The 18,908-nt window shown below is 39.4% G+C and overlaps 1 protein-coding gene across 2 annotated transcripts; it reads right to left on the bottom strand.

The window, feature by feature from the left end:
- Window positions 1-3,221: 3,221 nt before the first annotated feature.
- Window positions 3,222-4,599, bottom strand: LOC104449893. 2 transcript variants are annotated; one of them, XM_010064194.3, is made up of 3 exons: window positions 4,344-4,599; window positions 4,082-4,222; window positions 3,222-3,593 (listed from the first exon to the last, which is right to left on the bottom strand). In XM_010064194.3, the coding sequence occupies exons 1-3, from the start codon at window positions 4,533-4,535 to the stop codon at window positions 3,426-3,428; spliced, it is 501 nt and encodes a 166-aa protein (XP_010062496.2). In that variant the 5' UTR covers window positions 4,536-4,599; the 3' UTR covers window positions 3,222-3,425. The 2 variants fall into 2 exon arrangements, with proteins under 2 accessions (XP_010062496.2, XP_010062497.2); XM_010064195.3 differs by having other exon boundaries at window positions 4,365-4,597.
- Window positions 4,600-18,908: the final 14,309 nt, after the last annotated feature.

Here is an 18,908-nt window from a genome sequence, read left to right as displayed (position 1 = left end):
ATGAATCTCTTCTTCTATCATCCGAAGAATGTGGAAAACCTCGTTTACCTCTGCAATGATGTTTTATATCTAGATTTTTCTCATGGTTCTTTCATGTATTTCAGATTCAGAACTGAGTCAAACGCACCATATCTAATTGCTTTCCCATCGCCAAAGTTAAATTCTCTGAGTCCAAATATATGTTCCCATTTCATATCTTATAAGGGATAAGTACACTAATGGTGCCATAAGTTGTGTACGGCGCTCACTTTGGTGCCAAAAGTTTCCGTCGGATCACTTAAGTGCCAAAAAATTTGAAAAACGCTCACTTTGGTGCCAACTCCGACGAAATTGGCCGGAAATCCGACGTGGCCTTTTTTTTATCAATTTTTGACACCGACGTGGCTCGTCGGAGAGCTGAGTCAGCATCCAAACACCAAAATGACGCCGTTTGGCATCTTTCCCCCAACTTTGAAACCCTAATCCCCAAATTGAGAGAGAGGGAAGCTCGTCTTCGTGACTTCTTCTTCCTCGAAGACCCACACCAGCAATGGCACCGGCACGGCACCAGCAACAGCACCGGCAGCACACCAGCAACGACACCAGCAACGCACCAACAGCAGCAGCGCACCAGCAACCCCTTCGACCCATCTTCTTCCTCCTCCTCCTCCGCCCTCACCTTCGATTTTTCCTGCAACAATTTCAGTCTCTCCTCGCTCACCTGGTCGAGCAACTACAATGGTGGCTGAGTGACGGTGGCCGAGCAAAGGATGGCAGTGGCCGAGCAGCGCGGTGGCCGAGCGACGGCGGGCGAACGACGATGGCCGAGCGGCGGAAACCCTAATTTTTCCCCATGTGAGCTAAACGGCGTCGTTTCCATGAAGCCATCCACGTAGGACGGCAAAACGACATCGTTTTCTTAAGGAGGACCGAAAACGACGTCATTTAAAGGCCTATCGATTTTTTTTTTTTTTTAAAAATCATTTTGGCCGGAATCTTTCGCCGGTGGCACCAAAGTGAGCGTTTTTCCTCCGATTTGGCACTTAAGTGATCCAACGGAAACTTTTGACACCAAAGTGAGCGCCATACACAACTTATGGCACCATTAGTGTACTTATCCCTATCTTATAATAGTAAGTGATGAGCATCTTATGTATTCGTATGCAAGAGACAGAATTTTGTAAGTATTGACATTCTCCAATCACATCTTGCACTTTCAAAGGGCCCTCTAACTGATATGCCAGAAGGATGTAAACCCTTTTCGTCTTGGCCAGCGTATGAAATATAAGCCCTTTGAATGCAATAATTTTTTAGGGAAAAGTACGCTAGAAGTGCCAAAAATTGTGTATGACGCTTACTTTGATGTCAAAAGTTTCAATCGGATCACTTAAGTGTCAAATCGTAAAATAAAACGATCACTTTGGTGCCATTGGCAAGAGGTTCCAGCCAAATTGGTTATGTGACTTTTATATTTTAAAAAAAAAAGAGTTGACGTGGCTTTTAAACGACGTCATTTTCTGTCCTCCTTAAGAAATGACGTCGTTTTGCCGTCATACGTGGACCACCTCATAAAAACGATACCGCATAACTCATATGGGGATTGAAATTAGGGTTCTTTGTCCTATCCTCACCCAACACCGACCATAGCTTGCTCGGCCACCGTCGCTTGCCCGCCATTGCTTGGCCACTATCGTAGTTGCTCAACTAGATGAGCGAGGAGAATCTGAGGTTGTTGCTTGGGCAAGAAGCGGCGGGAAGAATATGAGGCGAGGGCGGAGGAGGAGGAGGAGGAATAAGGGGGTCGAAGGTGGAGAGAGCAAAGACAAGGAGGGTGAGAGAGACAAGGAGGGTGCAGATGGAGATGTTGGATTGAGTGTTGCTCAGGGAGCGACCAAAATGAGTCCTTATGAAGGGGGAAAGAAAAGGAGGAGGAGGAGGAGGGCCTTGTCGACAATGTTGAACAAACTAGAGGTGAACTTGTGCTGGTGCTGGTGCCTGTGCCAGTGCTATTGCTGGTGTCACTACTGGTGCTGGTGTTAGTGCTGGTGTTGTTCTTCGGGGAAGAAGACAAGGAGCAAGCCCAATCCATGACGCAAATTTTAGTACCAAAAAGTTTGAAAAACGATCATTTTAGTGTCAACACGGATTTAATTGATTGGAAATCGGACATAATACTTTTTTATTAATTTTTGAAATTGATATGGCTCATCAGAGATTACAATCAGTATCCAAACAACAAAATAACGTCGTTTTGTAAGGACTGGATCAAAATAATCATTTTGTAAGGATTGACAATGTGAAAGTCACTATCCAAAGACTCTTGAAATATGGATTGTATAGAGCTTGCAGTATTTTTTGGAGATGCATGTAGAGTGATGCAGCTAACAGGAATGAACTGCTACAAGTGCTACAATCAAGGAATCCAGGGTAAAAAAACTCTGGTGTATAGGACTTATGTGTGATTTTAAAAGATTGTATTTTTGAGGGTATCTAAGATGAGTATTTGGTGGTTTGACTTGTGCTAGGTGTTGACAAGCAGTGTAAGATCCCATTGTAAGTAATTTTTCTATGGCCAAGGCCGGAGTTACTGGCCTGGCATTTGCTGTTTTGGCATTGAAAATTATAAGGTGAGACTATTGTCATGTACAGATTTCTGCCCAGTGGGAAACTGAACTTGATCCTTCATTGGACTTCAGTCACTTCAGAGACAAGTTGAAGTCCTTGTCTCAGCTCTAACAGTGAATACTCAAGGAACAGTTCTTTCTGCTCTCAAAGTTCACTGGTAGCCTTATGCATGCAAAAAGCAATGGTCAGGAAAGATTCAGAGAAGTAGATAAAAAGGCAACGAGGGTACAGAATATGTTTGCATTCGCCATTCTTAAATGGGCGAATAATGGATTTCTTGTTTTATTTTTTATTTTTGCTTTTTTTATTTTACTTCTCTTATATCCTTTTGTTTACTATATATATATTTTTGGATTATCATTTCTTTCCTTTTCACCTAAGAGGACATAGCTTGATTATGTTGTTTGATCTTATTTGGCTCTACCATATATGTTTTAAGCATGAAGGTCAATTGTATAGCCAAGCTCATCTTACTAAAGTTCATATGTAGATTATCGTGTCTTGTTCATCTTATAACTGTAATTTTCAATCAGCAACAAAAACAAAATAACTATACATGAAATACATCATAAGGTTTTGGTCATTACAACTCGTCGAGAAATGTTGATAATTGAAAATTGAAATATAGAATGCGCTGCAAAGCATGGTCTGTTCACTAGCTGGTAATAATAGGGAGATCAAAGTAAAAATGTGACATTTGCGTTTGTGCATGGAAAAGAAAGTCGTCGAGACACTTCACAAGCCATATTATATAATTGTTCAAAGTTTCGAATTTTAGAAATGGTACGGAATTTCTGACATGAATGCACGCAAAGCAAGTATCAAAGCTTGCTCTTAAGTTGATCACCGGTCAAATTGACAGAAGCCAACCACTGCTTAGCCAAGGCAATTAACTTGCCACTGTCTTTCCTCCTAACTTCCATCACCACCATCGCAAGCTTTCCCTTTGACCCTGGCCCTACCACCTTTGACTCTATCTCTACTTCTTCCTGCCACATAAAAAGAAAGCTCCAATTGTTGCTCCAAGATGTCATCTCCAGATTTCTTTCTTTTTGGGAAAATTGACATTTGGGAAATGATCATCCATGTTATTTTCACCTATTTATCGGTATACGTTTCGTATGCAAATATTTCGATATAGGGGAAAGAGTAACTACATAGTTTAAAGGGTGCATTTGATTCATAAAGTTATTTTTCGTTTCAGTTTACATTGATAATTCTCAAAAGGAGAATTGATATCCGCCTTAAATTTGAAAGTTCAATAAAAAAAGTGAAACCGATGAAAATGTAGGAAGGTGTTTCGAGTAATTTCAATTTTCTTTTCAAATCCAGCTAGAGAAACATGGTGAAAACAGCTTTTAACAAAAACATAAAACTGAAAAATAAAACAAAGAGATTTTCCAATCACCAAACTGAAAAAGTATCGACGGCTAGATAGAGAGAGAGAGAGAGAGGGAGGGAGGGAGAGAGACTGTACTTGGATCTTCGCCGTGGAAAGATAAGAGACGCAGAAGTCGAGGGTGGCCTTGAGTTTGCCGGTGGCGGAGTACGCCATCGCAGCTCCGACGTCGTCGATCAGCGTCGCCATCGCTCCCACGTGCCAATTCCCATCCATGTCCTGAACGCATCACCGTGCGCGGGCGATCATGTAATCGCGACAAGCAGAGAAAAGCTCAATTCCAACGTCACCAGAAAGAAAGAAAGGTGATGGATCAATCGGGCAAACAGCGAGAGCGAACCGAGCCGGACTTGGGATTTACCGATAGACGATCGGGGACGACGAAGGTGCAGAGGAGGGAGTCCTTCCGGGCGCGGACGACTCGGAGGCCTTGCAACGTCAGGAAATCGAATTCGCGGTTCAGGACGCCATTGGAGAGGTCTTCAAGCCATCTCGCGGCTCTCTCTACCTCCTCGTCGTCCTCGTCTTCCATCTCTCTCTCTCTCTCTCTCTCTAAGAAGACATCGCTCTATGTAAATTGTAAGTGCTCTCTCTTCAGTCTTTGCGCAATTAAATATAAACGCACCGGCGTGCACCGTACGTATGTGCGGCTTTTATTTATCTTGAGAAAATGACATACCATTACATTATCATCATTTATTAAGGTAAATAACTTTAGCTACGTATGCATGCATTATTAAATCTCGAGTGATCCTTGCTTGGATCATCGGTTTTAGACACATTTGTCATCGTTGGTTCCGTCGCCCGTAACTTTTAACCGTAGTCGGGAGTGGGGGCAACACATAATGCGCCCGGCAAAATGATACGTCATTTTCCCCTTCGTTGGGTATTAGGTCGTTTTACTGATAAAAAAGTTTAACCTTAATCGATACATAAGCTTTGTGGCTCAGTGCATGTACCTCCTAGCACCCTCTATCTCTAAATTATAAGAAGGGAAAAATGACGCAAATGGTCTTTAAAGAGCAACGTGATCTTCGAACTTTTAAATTATTTAATGTGATTCCCAAATTTTGGTCTAATGCGTAATATTATATTTGAATTTTTAATTTGTTCAATGTGATCTTTGAACTATTAATAAAGGCTTAATTGTTGAAAAATATAACTTTGAATTGGATAGAGCAATCATATCAGATTTTAAGGTAATAATATCATTTTCTTTAAATATTTATTTGTCTCACATTATTGGTAATGGTCATCAATAAATATCCTTCAGGATATAATAAAGTCTCAAATAAGAATATTAGATATCAATTCTAGTATTTCTCAATGATCTTTCTAAATTATAATTGTAATAATGGCTGTAGTTCTGGAAAGAAGACTCAAATTGACTTAATTTTCATTCATGCCAAAACTGACATACATATAAGTCTTTAAGTACGTAGGCAACTTTGTCAAAAAAAAAAAAAGTACATAGGCAACTTTTCAGAAAATGTTGCAAAGTGAGCAAAGGCAACCCCTTAGGAAAGATTGCAAAGTGAACAAATGCAACATTTTAGGAAAAGTTGGAAACTGAATAAGTATAATTTCAAAGGTTATCTTAAAAAGATACATATAAAATTTGCAATAATAAAAATAATAATTTTTTATTTTAAAAATAAAATTCTAAATTTTATAATTTCCATAAATATTGATTACAACTTTCAACTAATAAAGGTTAATAAGATAACCATACAAAATAAAATTAAAAATAAAAATAAAGAAGTTAGTGCTAATTAAACCGTGGACACACAAGCGTGTTAAGTGCATCTAATAATCGTGTACTTGCAGGTCTAGCCCACATCCTAACCCTTTCTTTGAACACGCTAGAAAATGCTCATACTTATAAAGTGGCCCATATCCTCTTAACTTTCCTATGTGAGACAAGGAAAAATACATTTTGTTTGGTTTACAAACAAACGACCAACATTAATGTAATCCCCGAATAATATAAAAATATTATAAAAGGTAGGGATCGCATTAAATATTGGACTAAAGTTTAGGGATCACACTGAACAAATTAAAAGTTCATAGATAACATTACATATTAAACTATTGTTTGAAGGCCGCATTAAACAAATTAAAAGCATAACAATTATAAGTTGAATGATCATTTATATTATTATCCCAAAAAAATAATACACGTCACACGATAATGTCTCGAGAGCCGCGGTGCATCTGCATAAACTAGAAGGTACTGTTTTGACCTAGCCACGGTGCAAAAGTTTAGAGACTTCTAGCATTTGGGTACATAAAAATTCAAAGGATTGCCTCTAGGTTTTTCGGAAAAAAATAAAATAAAATGCCCCTATTTTACCGTTCGAGTACTCTTAACACAACGTCATCCTGCACATATGTACAGTCACCCTCGACCTAAGATTGACGTGTGGAAAATAATCATAAAAAAGGAGGTGAATTCTATGATAATATACGATAGTTTAAGTTACGAATCCTCAACAATCGAGTCTTTATATAGATATCTTTTTTTTGGTAAAAGTCTTTATATAGATATCGCAATACCTTTTTCTTAAAAATGGAGTAGAAAATTAGGCAAGATGAAACATGGGGTTTGTTGTCGCGAGGGTCGAGTCTAGAGTCGTCCGCCATAGACGGCAAATTAATTAAGCAAACGATAGCTATTGAAAGCTCCGTCCTCGATTAAACAATAATCTAGGATGACTGTTTAATCTTGTCTTAGACGATAGATGACAGGAAGATGAATTTCTTCTCCTATCATCCGAAGAACGTGGAACATCTTGTTTACTTCTGCAATGATGTTTTATACCAACATTTTTCCCATGGTTCTTTCATGTATTTCAGATTCAGAACTTATCAAATGCACCACATCTAATCGCATACCCATCGCCAAAGTCAAATTCTTTAAGTCCAAACATATGTTCCCATTTCATATCTTAAAATAGTAAGTAATAAGCATCTTATGCATTCTACGCAAACGACAGCATTTTGAAGTCTTAACATTCCTTAATCACATTTTGCACTTTCAAAGGGCCCTCATAACTGATATACGAGATAGAAGTAAACCGTTTTTGTTGTTGGCCAGCGCATGAAATATAAGCCCTTTGGATGCAAGAATTTTTAAGCAATACCGGCGATACTAAGATTTTACTAATCGTGCCCTATCGAACGAGGTACTGCAGGATACATGCGACAACATTCGACTGGGATTTGCCAAGATATAGAGGTTGGTCCCGAGGTGAGATCGACGACTTCATTTAACAGCTCCTGCTCTAGCAAAAAATTGAATGTTTCTGGAGACGGGTACGGTCACGCATCATACCTAGAGCAGGATCAGAGCCCTTCATTCTTGAGCTCTCTGTACTCTCGACAAAGGGCGACAGAGGCAAAACGGGTGGGAGAGGGTGTCACCGCGGGTTTCTTTCAGTAACTGCCAAGGCCTCCTCGACTTTCTTCGTAGGTCGACCTTATCATCCGCTGAGAGCAGAGGAGAGGCGTCGTCACAAGGTAGAGAGAACAGAACGCCACACATTCTGCATTTCACCGGTAAAAGGACCGGAGCCGCTGTAATTAGTAAAGGGCGAAGGGACTAAAACCTGACGAGATGCGATCGGACGTACATAGCGAGAATTTAGGAAAGGCTGTGTCTTTTAAGCATGGTGATCAGAGTAACGAGACTTGATAACCTACGGTATAATGGCGATGAGGCCTTACTCGGCGATAATCCCCTGTCGAGGGCTTCAACGATCTGTCCGAATGTTACACAAGGAAAGAGCATAGACATCATGGCTGCGTGAGTGATCAAGGAAGAAGAAAATAGCTCAGATGGGTTTCTTTCTGTGCCGTGAATTGAACTTCATCTTAAATGCCATCGGACTTCAGTTCTCTCACCCAAAATGGCACAATTTCATCTGTAATTTTGTCAGGGAAAGGCCTCCTAAGGTTATTCGTTCCAGTAGAAATATGAATGATATCCGAAATAGAGTAATTGTGTATATTTTGATATATCATAATGAAGACTTCATCAATTTATTTATAAGCTTTATGAAATGATCAAATAAAATAACAAATCAATCAAGATATACACAATCTTAAGAGATACATAAAACTATCAGAACAATCCTAAATATCTCTAACACCCTCTTAAACTCAATATGTAATGAAGATGTCAACTTGAGCTTTAATACAAGTCTGAACAATGTTTAACGGTTGAGACATGGTGGATGAAGCCGCATTTGGTAGATATTCATGAGGAAACTTTCAGATCTAGTTGGTCTAAGAGCGGCGAATGTAGTGGTGGTGTTGCTTCTTGAAATGACATGAAATGTCAAAAACCAGAGGGGAATTGATAAGCAGTCGATGCAGCTAGCTTGCGAAATAGTAATTGAGCACACAGCCTATACGGCTGGCTTGCGAAATTAGTTAATGAACAATGTGACCTCTACGGCTGGCATTAAAGGGGAAAAAAGAAAGCCAGCTCAGTGAAAGGCTAAATTGGGTGATGCGGCCATTATGGTTGACATTGAAACCCGATCATTATGAAATGGACTTGACTAAGTGCTTCCTCATTTGAGAGGGCTCTACAGACTATGCAACAAAAGTACATTGGCTAATGGAGGAGATGAATAATGTTGAAATCGATGTTCTTGAGTATATTAAGACCTAGTGGAGAAAATATGACAAGAAGCAAAATTAGCTCTAGATGGTGCACTTCAAGATCAACTAACTCTGAATGCAAGTGAAATTTTGGTGGGACTACTATTATTTATTCTAAAAGCTTAAGTCGTTAGATAAATGTATATTTTATTATTTAAATATTCTAACACTTCCCATCACGTTTCGTCTAAAAAATTTAATATGAAAGCAAATGAGACCTTAAAAAATTCGAATTATGGACATCCAACTCGGTAACCACATGAGATTTTATGAAACCACTTTGCGTTGCTTAAACCATGAGATTTGCTAGTTGCTAGAGAGCTTTTCCAATCAAACTTAAGCATACTCCCACTCGCCATCTATAGTTGCAATCGTTCCGCGCCATCACCAGAGAGCAGAACAAAACAGCATCTCGGGAGAGTAGTCGGCCTCTGCTGTCCAGATTAGCTAACCCGAGAATCCGAATCCACAGATAGATATGATGATGATTGACCTTCCGAAATTCATCAGAAAACTTGTAACAGTCTTGACGAGCGAAACAGAGTCATGCTATACACTGGTGATGCTTCGCAATTTAACAGGGACAGCTCAATGCGGAAGGGTGCAGGATTCTCTTGAAAGATGACCCATCAATGTCCCTCCATAGATTCATATCTACATTGCGCATCGCAGACATTGCAGCAGACCAGTAAAGCCCCAGGAACGAAATCGAGACAGGCCACTGAAGAAAATAGTACCATTGGGGCGTGTCGGCGTGGCAGTCGCATGGTAATGATCGGCTTGAGCAGTGGGAATGAAGTTCTTCGTGCCAACAGTAGCAGACTAAGCTTACCTTATAAAATGTTCTTATCTACATTATCAAGTAAATCTTCCGGGAAAATTTACCAAAACAAAGTCGTAAATTTATTGTCAGGTAACTAATTTCTAAATTTTTTAATTGTACCAATTTTGTGATAATCATAAATTAACTCACTCAAGTGAATATGTTAGAATAAAGAAAAAAGAAGAAGAGAAAAGACAACTAAAAATCTCAAATTTTGCCTAAAATAACAACTTTACCCCAAACTTTTTTTTTTACATGAAAAATCTCAAACTTTATCAACCGTAACACATTTACTCCAAACATTTTTCCGTGACACAAAAATCCCTGAATTTGTATCCATGTCATACATTTATCATAAATTATAGGGCATTTTGGTCTTTTACTTCTTTTCTTCTTCTTCTTCTCTCTTTCCTTTGCCGGCCATGGCGGAGCCGACTAAGGGAAGCCGGAGTCAAGCGAAGGCTTCCCTCGCTGGTGTCAAGTGAGGGTCACCCTTGCTTGGGTTGGCTAGGGTGGCCCTCGCCTGATTCCGGCTTCCGACAGAGGGAAGAGAGAAGAAAAAGAAAAAACATATGGAATAAGACGAAAATGTCTTTTGTAGGGTAAATGTGTCATAATTTGCAAAATTTGGGTTTTGTCATGTCACAAAAAAAAATTAAAGTAAATTTGTCACTTTGGACTAAGTTTGAGGTTTTTTATGGTCTTTTTCCAAAAAAAAATGACAATTCTAGAAATTTGGAACGAGGCACAGGTTAGGGGGAGAAATAGTTCTTAGAATATCTTTTCGGTGGCCTCTGCCAATCTACAACAATCACCTTCCATCTTTGTATAATAGAGAACACTAAATTACAATAGAGGTGAAGACTAACATAGCACACATGAATTCCTCAACGCTCTTCTGACAACATTAAAGTGAAACTACAAATGTCAACAAGGCTACAAGAAAAACACACAAACAATAAATGATAGCAACAGCGTCCGCAAGACAAATCTCTGCAGCAGCAACAGCGCCCTCCAATTTTCATGGCATGCACATGCATGTGCACGCATTAATGATGGAGAGAAGAAAATGGCTGTTCATGAACCCTTCTTTCCTCTTTCTCCGATCCGTGCAATGAATGAAAGAGGACAAATGAAGCCCACAATTTTTACTTTGCCAATTTTTCTTGCAGCTCCTCCCTCTCTTCATTTATGTTGTCCCTTTTCTTTTGACTTTCTTATTCAGCTGACAATCTTAAATGAAAGCCATGCACAATCTTCTTCTTCTTTTGAATCAATCAATTTTATATAATTCTAACAACCTCCCTTAAAATTGATTTTTGAATTCGAGAACACCGAGCATCATCTTTAATTTTTCAAACAAATCCACCTTCAATAGTCTCGTCAAAATATCTACAATTTAATCTCCTAATAAGTAGAAATTAAGTTTAATCTCATCATTTTTAACTTGCTCATAAATATAGTGATATTTGATGTTGATGTGTTTGCTCTTGCCATGAAAAATTGGATTCTTAGCTAATGCAATAGCTGACTTATTGTCACACATAACTTTGGTAGGACCTATTTATTTATGTTTCAATTCACGAATCCTCTTATGAAGCCATATCTCTTGACATGCCATCGCAAAGAGCGCAACAACTTGCTATTTCTTTGAGGATTAGGAAATTACTCCTGATCCAAGAAAGAAAGCATATTTGGAAGCGCTCTTCCAAGTCTCAATGTCATATGTACCCCGCTAGATTGAAATTGTCAGTATAAGAATATAAAATTTTAGATCACGAGTTCCATTGATATACCGTAAAATTCTTTTTGATGCCTACAAATGTGATTAGTACAGCTTTTCCATGAATCTACTAATAATTTCCACTCCATAGGTAATATCCAGCCTTTTTTTTTTTTTTTGGTTGAAATGTAATAAGGTAATATCCTTATTACATAGGCTGGATATTACCTATGTAATAAGGATATTACCTTATTACATAGGTAATATCCAGCCTAGTAGGGCCAAATATTTCAGACTACCAACAATGTTTTTGAAATAAGTGTGATTTACCAGTTCACTGATTTCTTCTTTCTTCAACTCCAACCGTTCCACTATAGTGGAACGTTGAGCAATTCCATTTTCAATCACTTCAAAATATCATTAGCATATTTTTACTGTGAAATAAATATGTCATCATGTGTCTACTTCACTTCAGGGCAAGAAAATAGGACATCAATCCTAGATCTGTCATCTCACTAGTCATAACCTTCCTAAATCCAGCGAACATCTTTTTACAGCTCCCTGTAGATATCAAGTCATCAACATAAAGGCACACAATTATTACGTCATTGTTAGTATTTGACTTGATATACAATGTATGCTCATACGGGCACTTTTGAAAACCGTGCTCTAATAGGTACACGTTGAGCTCTGTGTACCAAGCATGAGGTGCCTATTTTAGCATTACAATGCCTTCTTCAGCTTGTACACTCAATTTTCATGCCCTTTCTTCTCATAATCTTGCGGTTGCTCCACATATACTTCTTCTTCAAGGACACCATTAGGAAATGTTGATTTTACATCCATTTGATGAATCCTCCAATAATTTTGAGGTGCAAGTGCTGAGGTCATTTGAATGGTATCTATTCGGGCCAACGGTGTAAATACTTCAAAATAATCAATACCTGGCTTTTGCTTATAGCCCTTTACAACTAGTCTGGCTTTGTAATGGTCCACCTGACCATTGGGTTTGTACTTCGTCTTATACACTCACTTGACACCAATGGGCTTCTTACCATGAGGTAAAAAATTTAGCACCATGTGTCATTCTTCTCAATGGAGTAGATTTCTATATCCATTGCTTGGATTCACTTCTCATCTGTAGCTGCTTCACCATAGGATACAGGGTCATCGAAAAATAAACAAAAATTTACCATAGTTTCATAAATGATCCCGTCACTATCACTATCATCGTCTCTTGTGACCACATAATCCTTAAATCTTGCTGGAGTCTCTCGTAATTGTTGCAAACGACAATGGTGGTTTGGAAGTTGCTATTGGTGAAAGAGACGCATCACCAATCAAAGATGATGAGAAGAAGCACCACTTATTGAAGATAATGGAGGCTTTTCTATATCCCCCTCTTATGGTTCATCTTCAATGATAATGCTTTTTTGGTCACCCTTTTGGTTCTAGTCTCAGGCTTCATCTTCTAAAAACTAGACTTCCCTACTAATGATTACCTTTTATATGGTTTATAAACATTAATTATGTCACTATAGCCAAGAAAGATGCACTTCTCATTTTTGTCTAACAACTTCTTCCTTCGTTCATCCGATATATGGGAATATGCCACGCACCCAAATACTCGTAGGAACGAAACATCTAACTTGTTACTACTTCAAGCCTCTTTTGGGTTTCTTGCAAGAGCACTTTTTGTTGGACACCCGTTTCGCACAAATACAACACATGCAACAGCTTCTGGTCAAAATTTCTTAGGTAAATTTTTAGCTTTTAGCATACATCTTACCATTTCAAAAATCATCATTTTCTTTCTTTCCACAATACCATTTTGCTGAGGAGTAATGCCGGTGGTCAACTGACGTTTCATTCCATGGATTTTAAAATATTAGTCATATTCATTTGAGGTAAATTCTCCCCTTCTATCTGATCTTAATGTCTTCAAATTAAAGCTATTGTGTTTTTCGACATTGGCTTTAAATTATTTAAACTCGCCAAAAGCTTTAGATTTTTCTTTCAAGAAATATACCCAAGTTTTCTAGTAAAATCATCCACAAAAATTATCATGTACCTTTTTTGTCCGAATGATTCCATCTCAACAAGGCCACAAATATCTATATGTACCAACTCCAATGGTTGTTTTGCTCTTCTGGCTTTTCTAACTGGAAAAGAGTCTCAATGTTGTTTCCCAACTAGACATCCTTCACATAGACGATATGTATAGTCAATCAATAGCATGCCGGTCACCATCTTTTTCGTGGACTAAATTCTAGACCAATAATTTTAGTCCACTAAAATTTAGATGCCCAAACCGGAGATGCCACAACCAGTTGTTGTCTTTCATCCCTTGAAAACTCAAGAGATCCTTTGTCTGAAGAGTCAAGAGAAACATATGGTTCTTCATCATTTGCACTATCATGATCAACTTGTTGTCAACTCCATTTTCATTATGAAATTTGTGGCCATTTTCATAAAGTTGCCAACACTTAGCAAATTTTAAAAAAGTCTTGGCACAAAGTAAACATCTACAATAGTAACATTAGTACCATCTTTTGACCTAATATTAATGTTGCCTTTGCCTATCATGAGAATTTTTTATTTATTCCCGAAGTTGACTTCACCACGACTCGTCTCGTCTAATTGCGAGAATAACTCCTTTCGACTAGACATATGATTGTTGCAACCACTATCCAAGTACCATATGTTGGTGTTTATAGTGCTCGAGTCATCCTTCTTACATGCTTGCATCATATATTCCTCAACATCGGTAGCATGTGTGTGTTCCACCTACTCGTACATGGCCTTTGCTTGGCATTCGGATTTATAATGTTCGAATTTATTGCACTAAATACACTTGAATTTTGATTTGTCACATGTTTTGATTTTTCTGTGAAATTTGAATTTCCACCTCTACCTCAACCTCCTTCACAACCTCGACTGCCTTGATAGCCTCCTCGATTTGATGAAGCAACCCGACTCTGTAATGGTTGCTTGGGATTTGAACCAATAGACTTTTGATTCATTCTTTACTCATGCAAGCACAATGAACCCATCAACCGCTCCAATGTTGGGGTTGACACATCTTGCCCTTCCTCGATCGCTGCGACAACATAGTCAAATCTTTCAATCAATGACCTCGAGTTTTTCTACAACTCGTACATTTTGGAGTCCTTCACCATTAACCCTTAGTTGGTTAACGATGGTTTGCACACAATCAAAATATACCGAGATTGATTCAAAGTCGTTCATGTGTAAAGACTCAAAACCACCTCAAAGTGTTTGAAATCACAACTGTCGAACACAGTCATCGCCTTTGTAGGATTTTTGCAAAATATCCCATGCTTCTTTCGCTATCTCCACACTCGATATTTTTCAAATATCGTTTCCTCCACTACTTGAAAGATCACATACAATGCTCTATGATCTTTCTTTCGAGACTCCACCAAAGCATCTTTCTCCTTCTTTCTTAAAGCCTTAAATGCTTCGGCATCGGCCCCTTTGATGTAGCCATTTTCTACTAGATTCCACAAATCTTGCGATTTGAAGAGAACCTTCATCTGGACAAATCAGTTGTTGAAATTCTTTGCATTCAACTTTGGAAGTTGCAATTGAACAGAATCGGTAGATGTCACATCTAACTTTGATACCAAATGTTAGAACCAAAAAATAATGGCAATTCTAGGAATTTGGAACATGGCATGAGTTGGAGGGAGAAATAGTTCTTAGAATACTTTTTTTGGTGACCTTTTACAAAACTTGTCACTAGTTAGTGACTATGGATAGATCATCTTTGTGCAATAGTGCGACATTTGTGTTGACACCTGGATTTTGCCTTTGAGCCCAATAGTCCATGAATGTCCATGTTTCAATTTGCCTAGGGCATCTATACATCATATGATGATTGAGGATTGAATTCGTCGATAAAGGCGTAATTCGACCCCTTGTTGAAAGTTTTATCATTTCGTCTATCCATGAACCAAAATTTGGGCCGACGGAGGCTCGGGAGTTGACCAATTGCCGCCGGTCCGATCCGATTTTATGGTAAACCTCAATTGGGCTTTTTAGCCCAATTCGGGCTCATTAAGCTTAATTTCTTGGTCTACCAAACTCCCTAACCAAGCCCAGAATAGAATAGGAAAACCGAGGACAGCACGGGCTTGAAAAGCTTAGGCCGGCCCGAACGAGCCCTTCCAAGCCCGGCGCCCACTCTCTCCACTTTCTCTCCATTTCCTAGTCAAACTATAAGTCAAAACCCTCATTTCCCAAGGTCTCATATATCTCCCCAATCTTATCTGTATTCACCTGTTTTAGGCAAAAAGAAACATCCATGCGGGGGACAAGGTGTGTGAAAGTCCCCTCTCTGCGTTCCTCCCTCTCCTGTGGTGAGTGTAAAGCCTCTCAATCTCGAGAAAATATTCAGTAATATTAAAGCGTCACATCAGCAATAATGTAGTGTGCATTTATTTAGTTAGGTCCGGACTGACGTGTAAAGAGTATTTGACAATTAAACAAAGCTATATGAAAAAGTTGACCGCTCACCATAAATGCTAGCCATAAATGCATGTGGCAGCTTTTTACACACAAGATGTTTGAACGCCCCGCTCAAATTTTCTCTTCTTCAACCCTCTTTTGCTTTTCTCTTCAAAGGAATTGCATTGGAGAAACGCCGCCCCGTTTTCCTTCAGTATCGAAGACCTTCGTCCTCGCTTGACCGCTGTTTTGGCTTTGAAGACCACCAACCACCATTTCAAAGGAGGTCGGGTCCAGAGCTGTCCGCCATAGACAGGCAAATTAAATAAGCAGACAATGGCTATTGAAAGGTCCGTCCTTGATTAAAAAGCAATCAAGGATGACTGTTCAATCTTATCTTGGACGATGGATGAAAGGAAGAGGAAACTCTTCTTCAATCATCCGAAGAACGTTCATCCTCACAATGTTTGACATTCTGGTCAACAGCTCTAGCGACTTAGCAATAGTATCGCAGGTTCGAAAAGACTACGTAATGTACCTGGCTATGACGTCCAGCATACAGAGTGCTCGGAGCTTTTAGAGAATAGAAAGCGTTCTATTTTGGCTTGTGACATATGAATCAGTCACGGTTAACCCGCTTTGTGCTTCCGAGATGAAGAAACTTGACAAACAAAAGTGCATTTGAACCAAACCCAACCAAACGTAGGACAGAACAAACTTTGGGTCAGCTTCGTTGGGAACAAATATCATTCCCCGAGTCATGGACTAATCTGGAGGAGGTGCTGTCGTTTGGCGATCACCGTTTTGTCTCGCCTTTTGTGTGACGAAGCCCTTCCATCCTACAAATGAAAACTTCAGTGTCGTATCAAATGATTCCTTAATTAGCAGTACTTCAATGCGTAGAAACTTTCTTTCTTTTTCTGTCAAGATGTTCATATCGAGATGTTTCTCATTAGTACTCCTATGTATTTCAGATTCAGAACTATGTCCAATACACCATATCTAATTGCTACGCCATCCGTCTCATTTATAATAATAATAAGTAATAAGCATCTTTTCTTTGTATGCAGCAACGGAATCTTGAAATGTGACATTCCCTAATCACATTTTCCCTTTCCAAGGGTTCTCATAAGTTGATGTACAAGATATGATGTAAACCGTCTCCATTCTTGGCTGCCGCATGAAATACAGACCCTTTATACTTGAGCTCTCTGTACTCTTGACAAAGGGCGCAGCAGGGGCAAAACATGTGAGTGATGGTATCGCCGCAGGGTTCTTTCAGTGACCAATAACACCTCCTAAACTTTCTTCGATAGCCTGAGCTTATCATCCACTGAAAGCAGAGGAGAGGCATCATCATAAGGTAAAGACAACAGACCACCACACATCCTGCATTTCACTGGTGAAAGGACTAAAACGAGCTCAAGCTGTTGTAGTTAGAGAGGGGCAAAGGGACCAAAACTCGACGAGTTACAAGATAGGACAAAAATAGTGCGAGACTAAACTAGGGTGTACACTTCAGAATGGATACTAGAGTAACTACAGTTGATAATCCAACGTAAAAGGACAATGAGGCCTTACTAGGCGATTGTTTCGTCAAGCATTTCGGCGATCCGTCCGAATGTTACACAAGAAAAGAGCACAATTGTAATGGCTGTCATGAGTCAAAAGAACATAGATCGGATGGGATTTCCTGCACCTTTTTACTGTCTAAGCAAGAAAATGGAATAGTTGAGTCGAACTTCATCTCAGGCTTCGTTTTTGTTATCAAAAATGGTGCAACTTTATCTGAAATTTTGTTCGGTAAAGGCCTCAAAAGGCTATTCTTGCTGTTGCCTCAAACCATAAGATATTGATAGTCGCCAAAGAGCCTCTCCAATCAACTGTAAAGCGTACTTTGAGTTGCCATCTATAGCTACAACCAATTCACGCGATCAAAACAGAGTGGAAAGAAAACAGCCTTTCAAGAGGGTAGACACCCCCTACTGTCTGGATTAGTGAGTTAACCGAAAATCCAAATCCATGGATAGATCTGATGATGATCTACCTTCTGAAGGTTCATCAGAATAGATCTAATCATTTTGATGAGTGAAACAGGGTTATACTATAAATTTCTGCATATTACATTTCGACACAACCAGGTCAATGTGGAATAATGCAGAACTTTTCTTAAAACTAACACATCATGTCCTCTACTGATGCTATTATATCTGTGCTGCGCATTGCAGACACTGCAGCAGACCAATCGAGCCACCAAAACGAAATCGAGAGAAGCCACTGAAGAAAATAGTACCGTTTGGCATGTCAATGTGGCAGTCGCATAGTCCCAATTGCCATGAGGAGTTGTCATGAGGTTCTTGTTGCCAACAGTTGCAGCACCTAAACATCGCCGAAACTGTAGCTGAACCCTTCTCCAATCAGAAGACTCTTCAAAAAACAAAAGCAAGAGAAGAACCGATCCCCCTGGAGCAGAGGGAGAGAGATACACTTCACACGCGCTTGCACGTTGTCAAATTCCCTTATGAAATGATTCTTTTTTGGACGCAGTTGAATGCTGACCCGATGAACCTGACTTAGATGGACGACCGGGGGGTTTGACTTCTGTCATGAAGCCACCAAGTTAGGGGGCTTCATTCTCAGTAATTACATTTGAATTTATGGTCTCAAATGCAGTATGAACTGGTTCAGATGCTTCGGCTCCATGTCTACTTGCATCGACTGATTTGCAGGAGGATCAGCTACGGCCATCTCAGATGGTTGCTGCACCGTCCCATCTGCCTCAAAAGTTTCGAGCTTAACCATTTGATGGAGTGGAAGCCCAAAAACTTGATCGTGGCCGATTCTCCTTTCCTGTGATTTCCTATAACCTACTCTTCGTTAAAGCATTTTATATTGTGACCCAGTTTGTCTTTGTCAAGACATCGCAGCGGATAAATTAAGCATAGAGCCAGAGGTCACAAGGTTAACAACAAAAGGAACGACCAAACACGATAGACTTGTTGAGGCCACAGAAGTTGTCAGATTTCAGTTCGTGGGACAGTGGAGCTGAAAATGCACTTCAGTCATTTTTATTGGCTAATTTTCCATTGTTTTTCACCTGCATCATTACCTGGTTGTTTACAATGACAACACCAAAATGTTAGATTATTCCTGTTTGCTGTCCCTTCGCACTGATTGTTTGTCTGAGGGCCCTGCAAGCTGTTTAAAAATGGCACATAGAG

Source organism: Eucalyptus grandis, chromosome 6 (assembly GCF_016545825.1).
Source record: "Eucalyptus grandis isolate ANBG69807.140 chromosome 6, ASM1654582v1, whole genome shotgun sequence".
NCBI lineage: Eukaryota > Viridiplantae > Streptophyta > Magnoliopsida > Myrtales > Myrtaceae > Eucalyptus > Eucalyptus grandis.
The sequence above is the reverse complement of the archived record's forward strand: the minus strand, read 5'-3'. Positions and strand labels throughout refer to the sequence as shown.

Coding starts and splice junctions, on each gene's coding strand:
- LOC104449893 (XM_010064194.3), bottom strand. CDS start 4,535: ATGGAAGACGAGGACGACGAGGAGGTAGAGAGAGCCGCGAGATGGCTT. Junction 4,223..4,343: donor TAAATCCCAAGTCCGGCTCG/GTTCGCTCTCGC, acceptor TGATGCGTTCAG/GACATGGATGGGAATTGGCA. Junction 3,594..4,081: donor TTTCCACGGCGAAGATCCAA/GTACAGTCTCTC, acceptor TTTATGTGGCAG/GAAGAAGTAGAGATAGAGTC.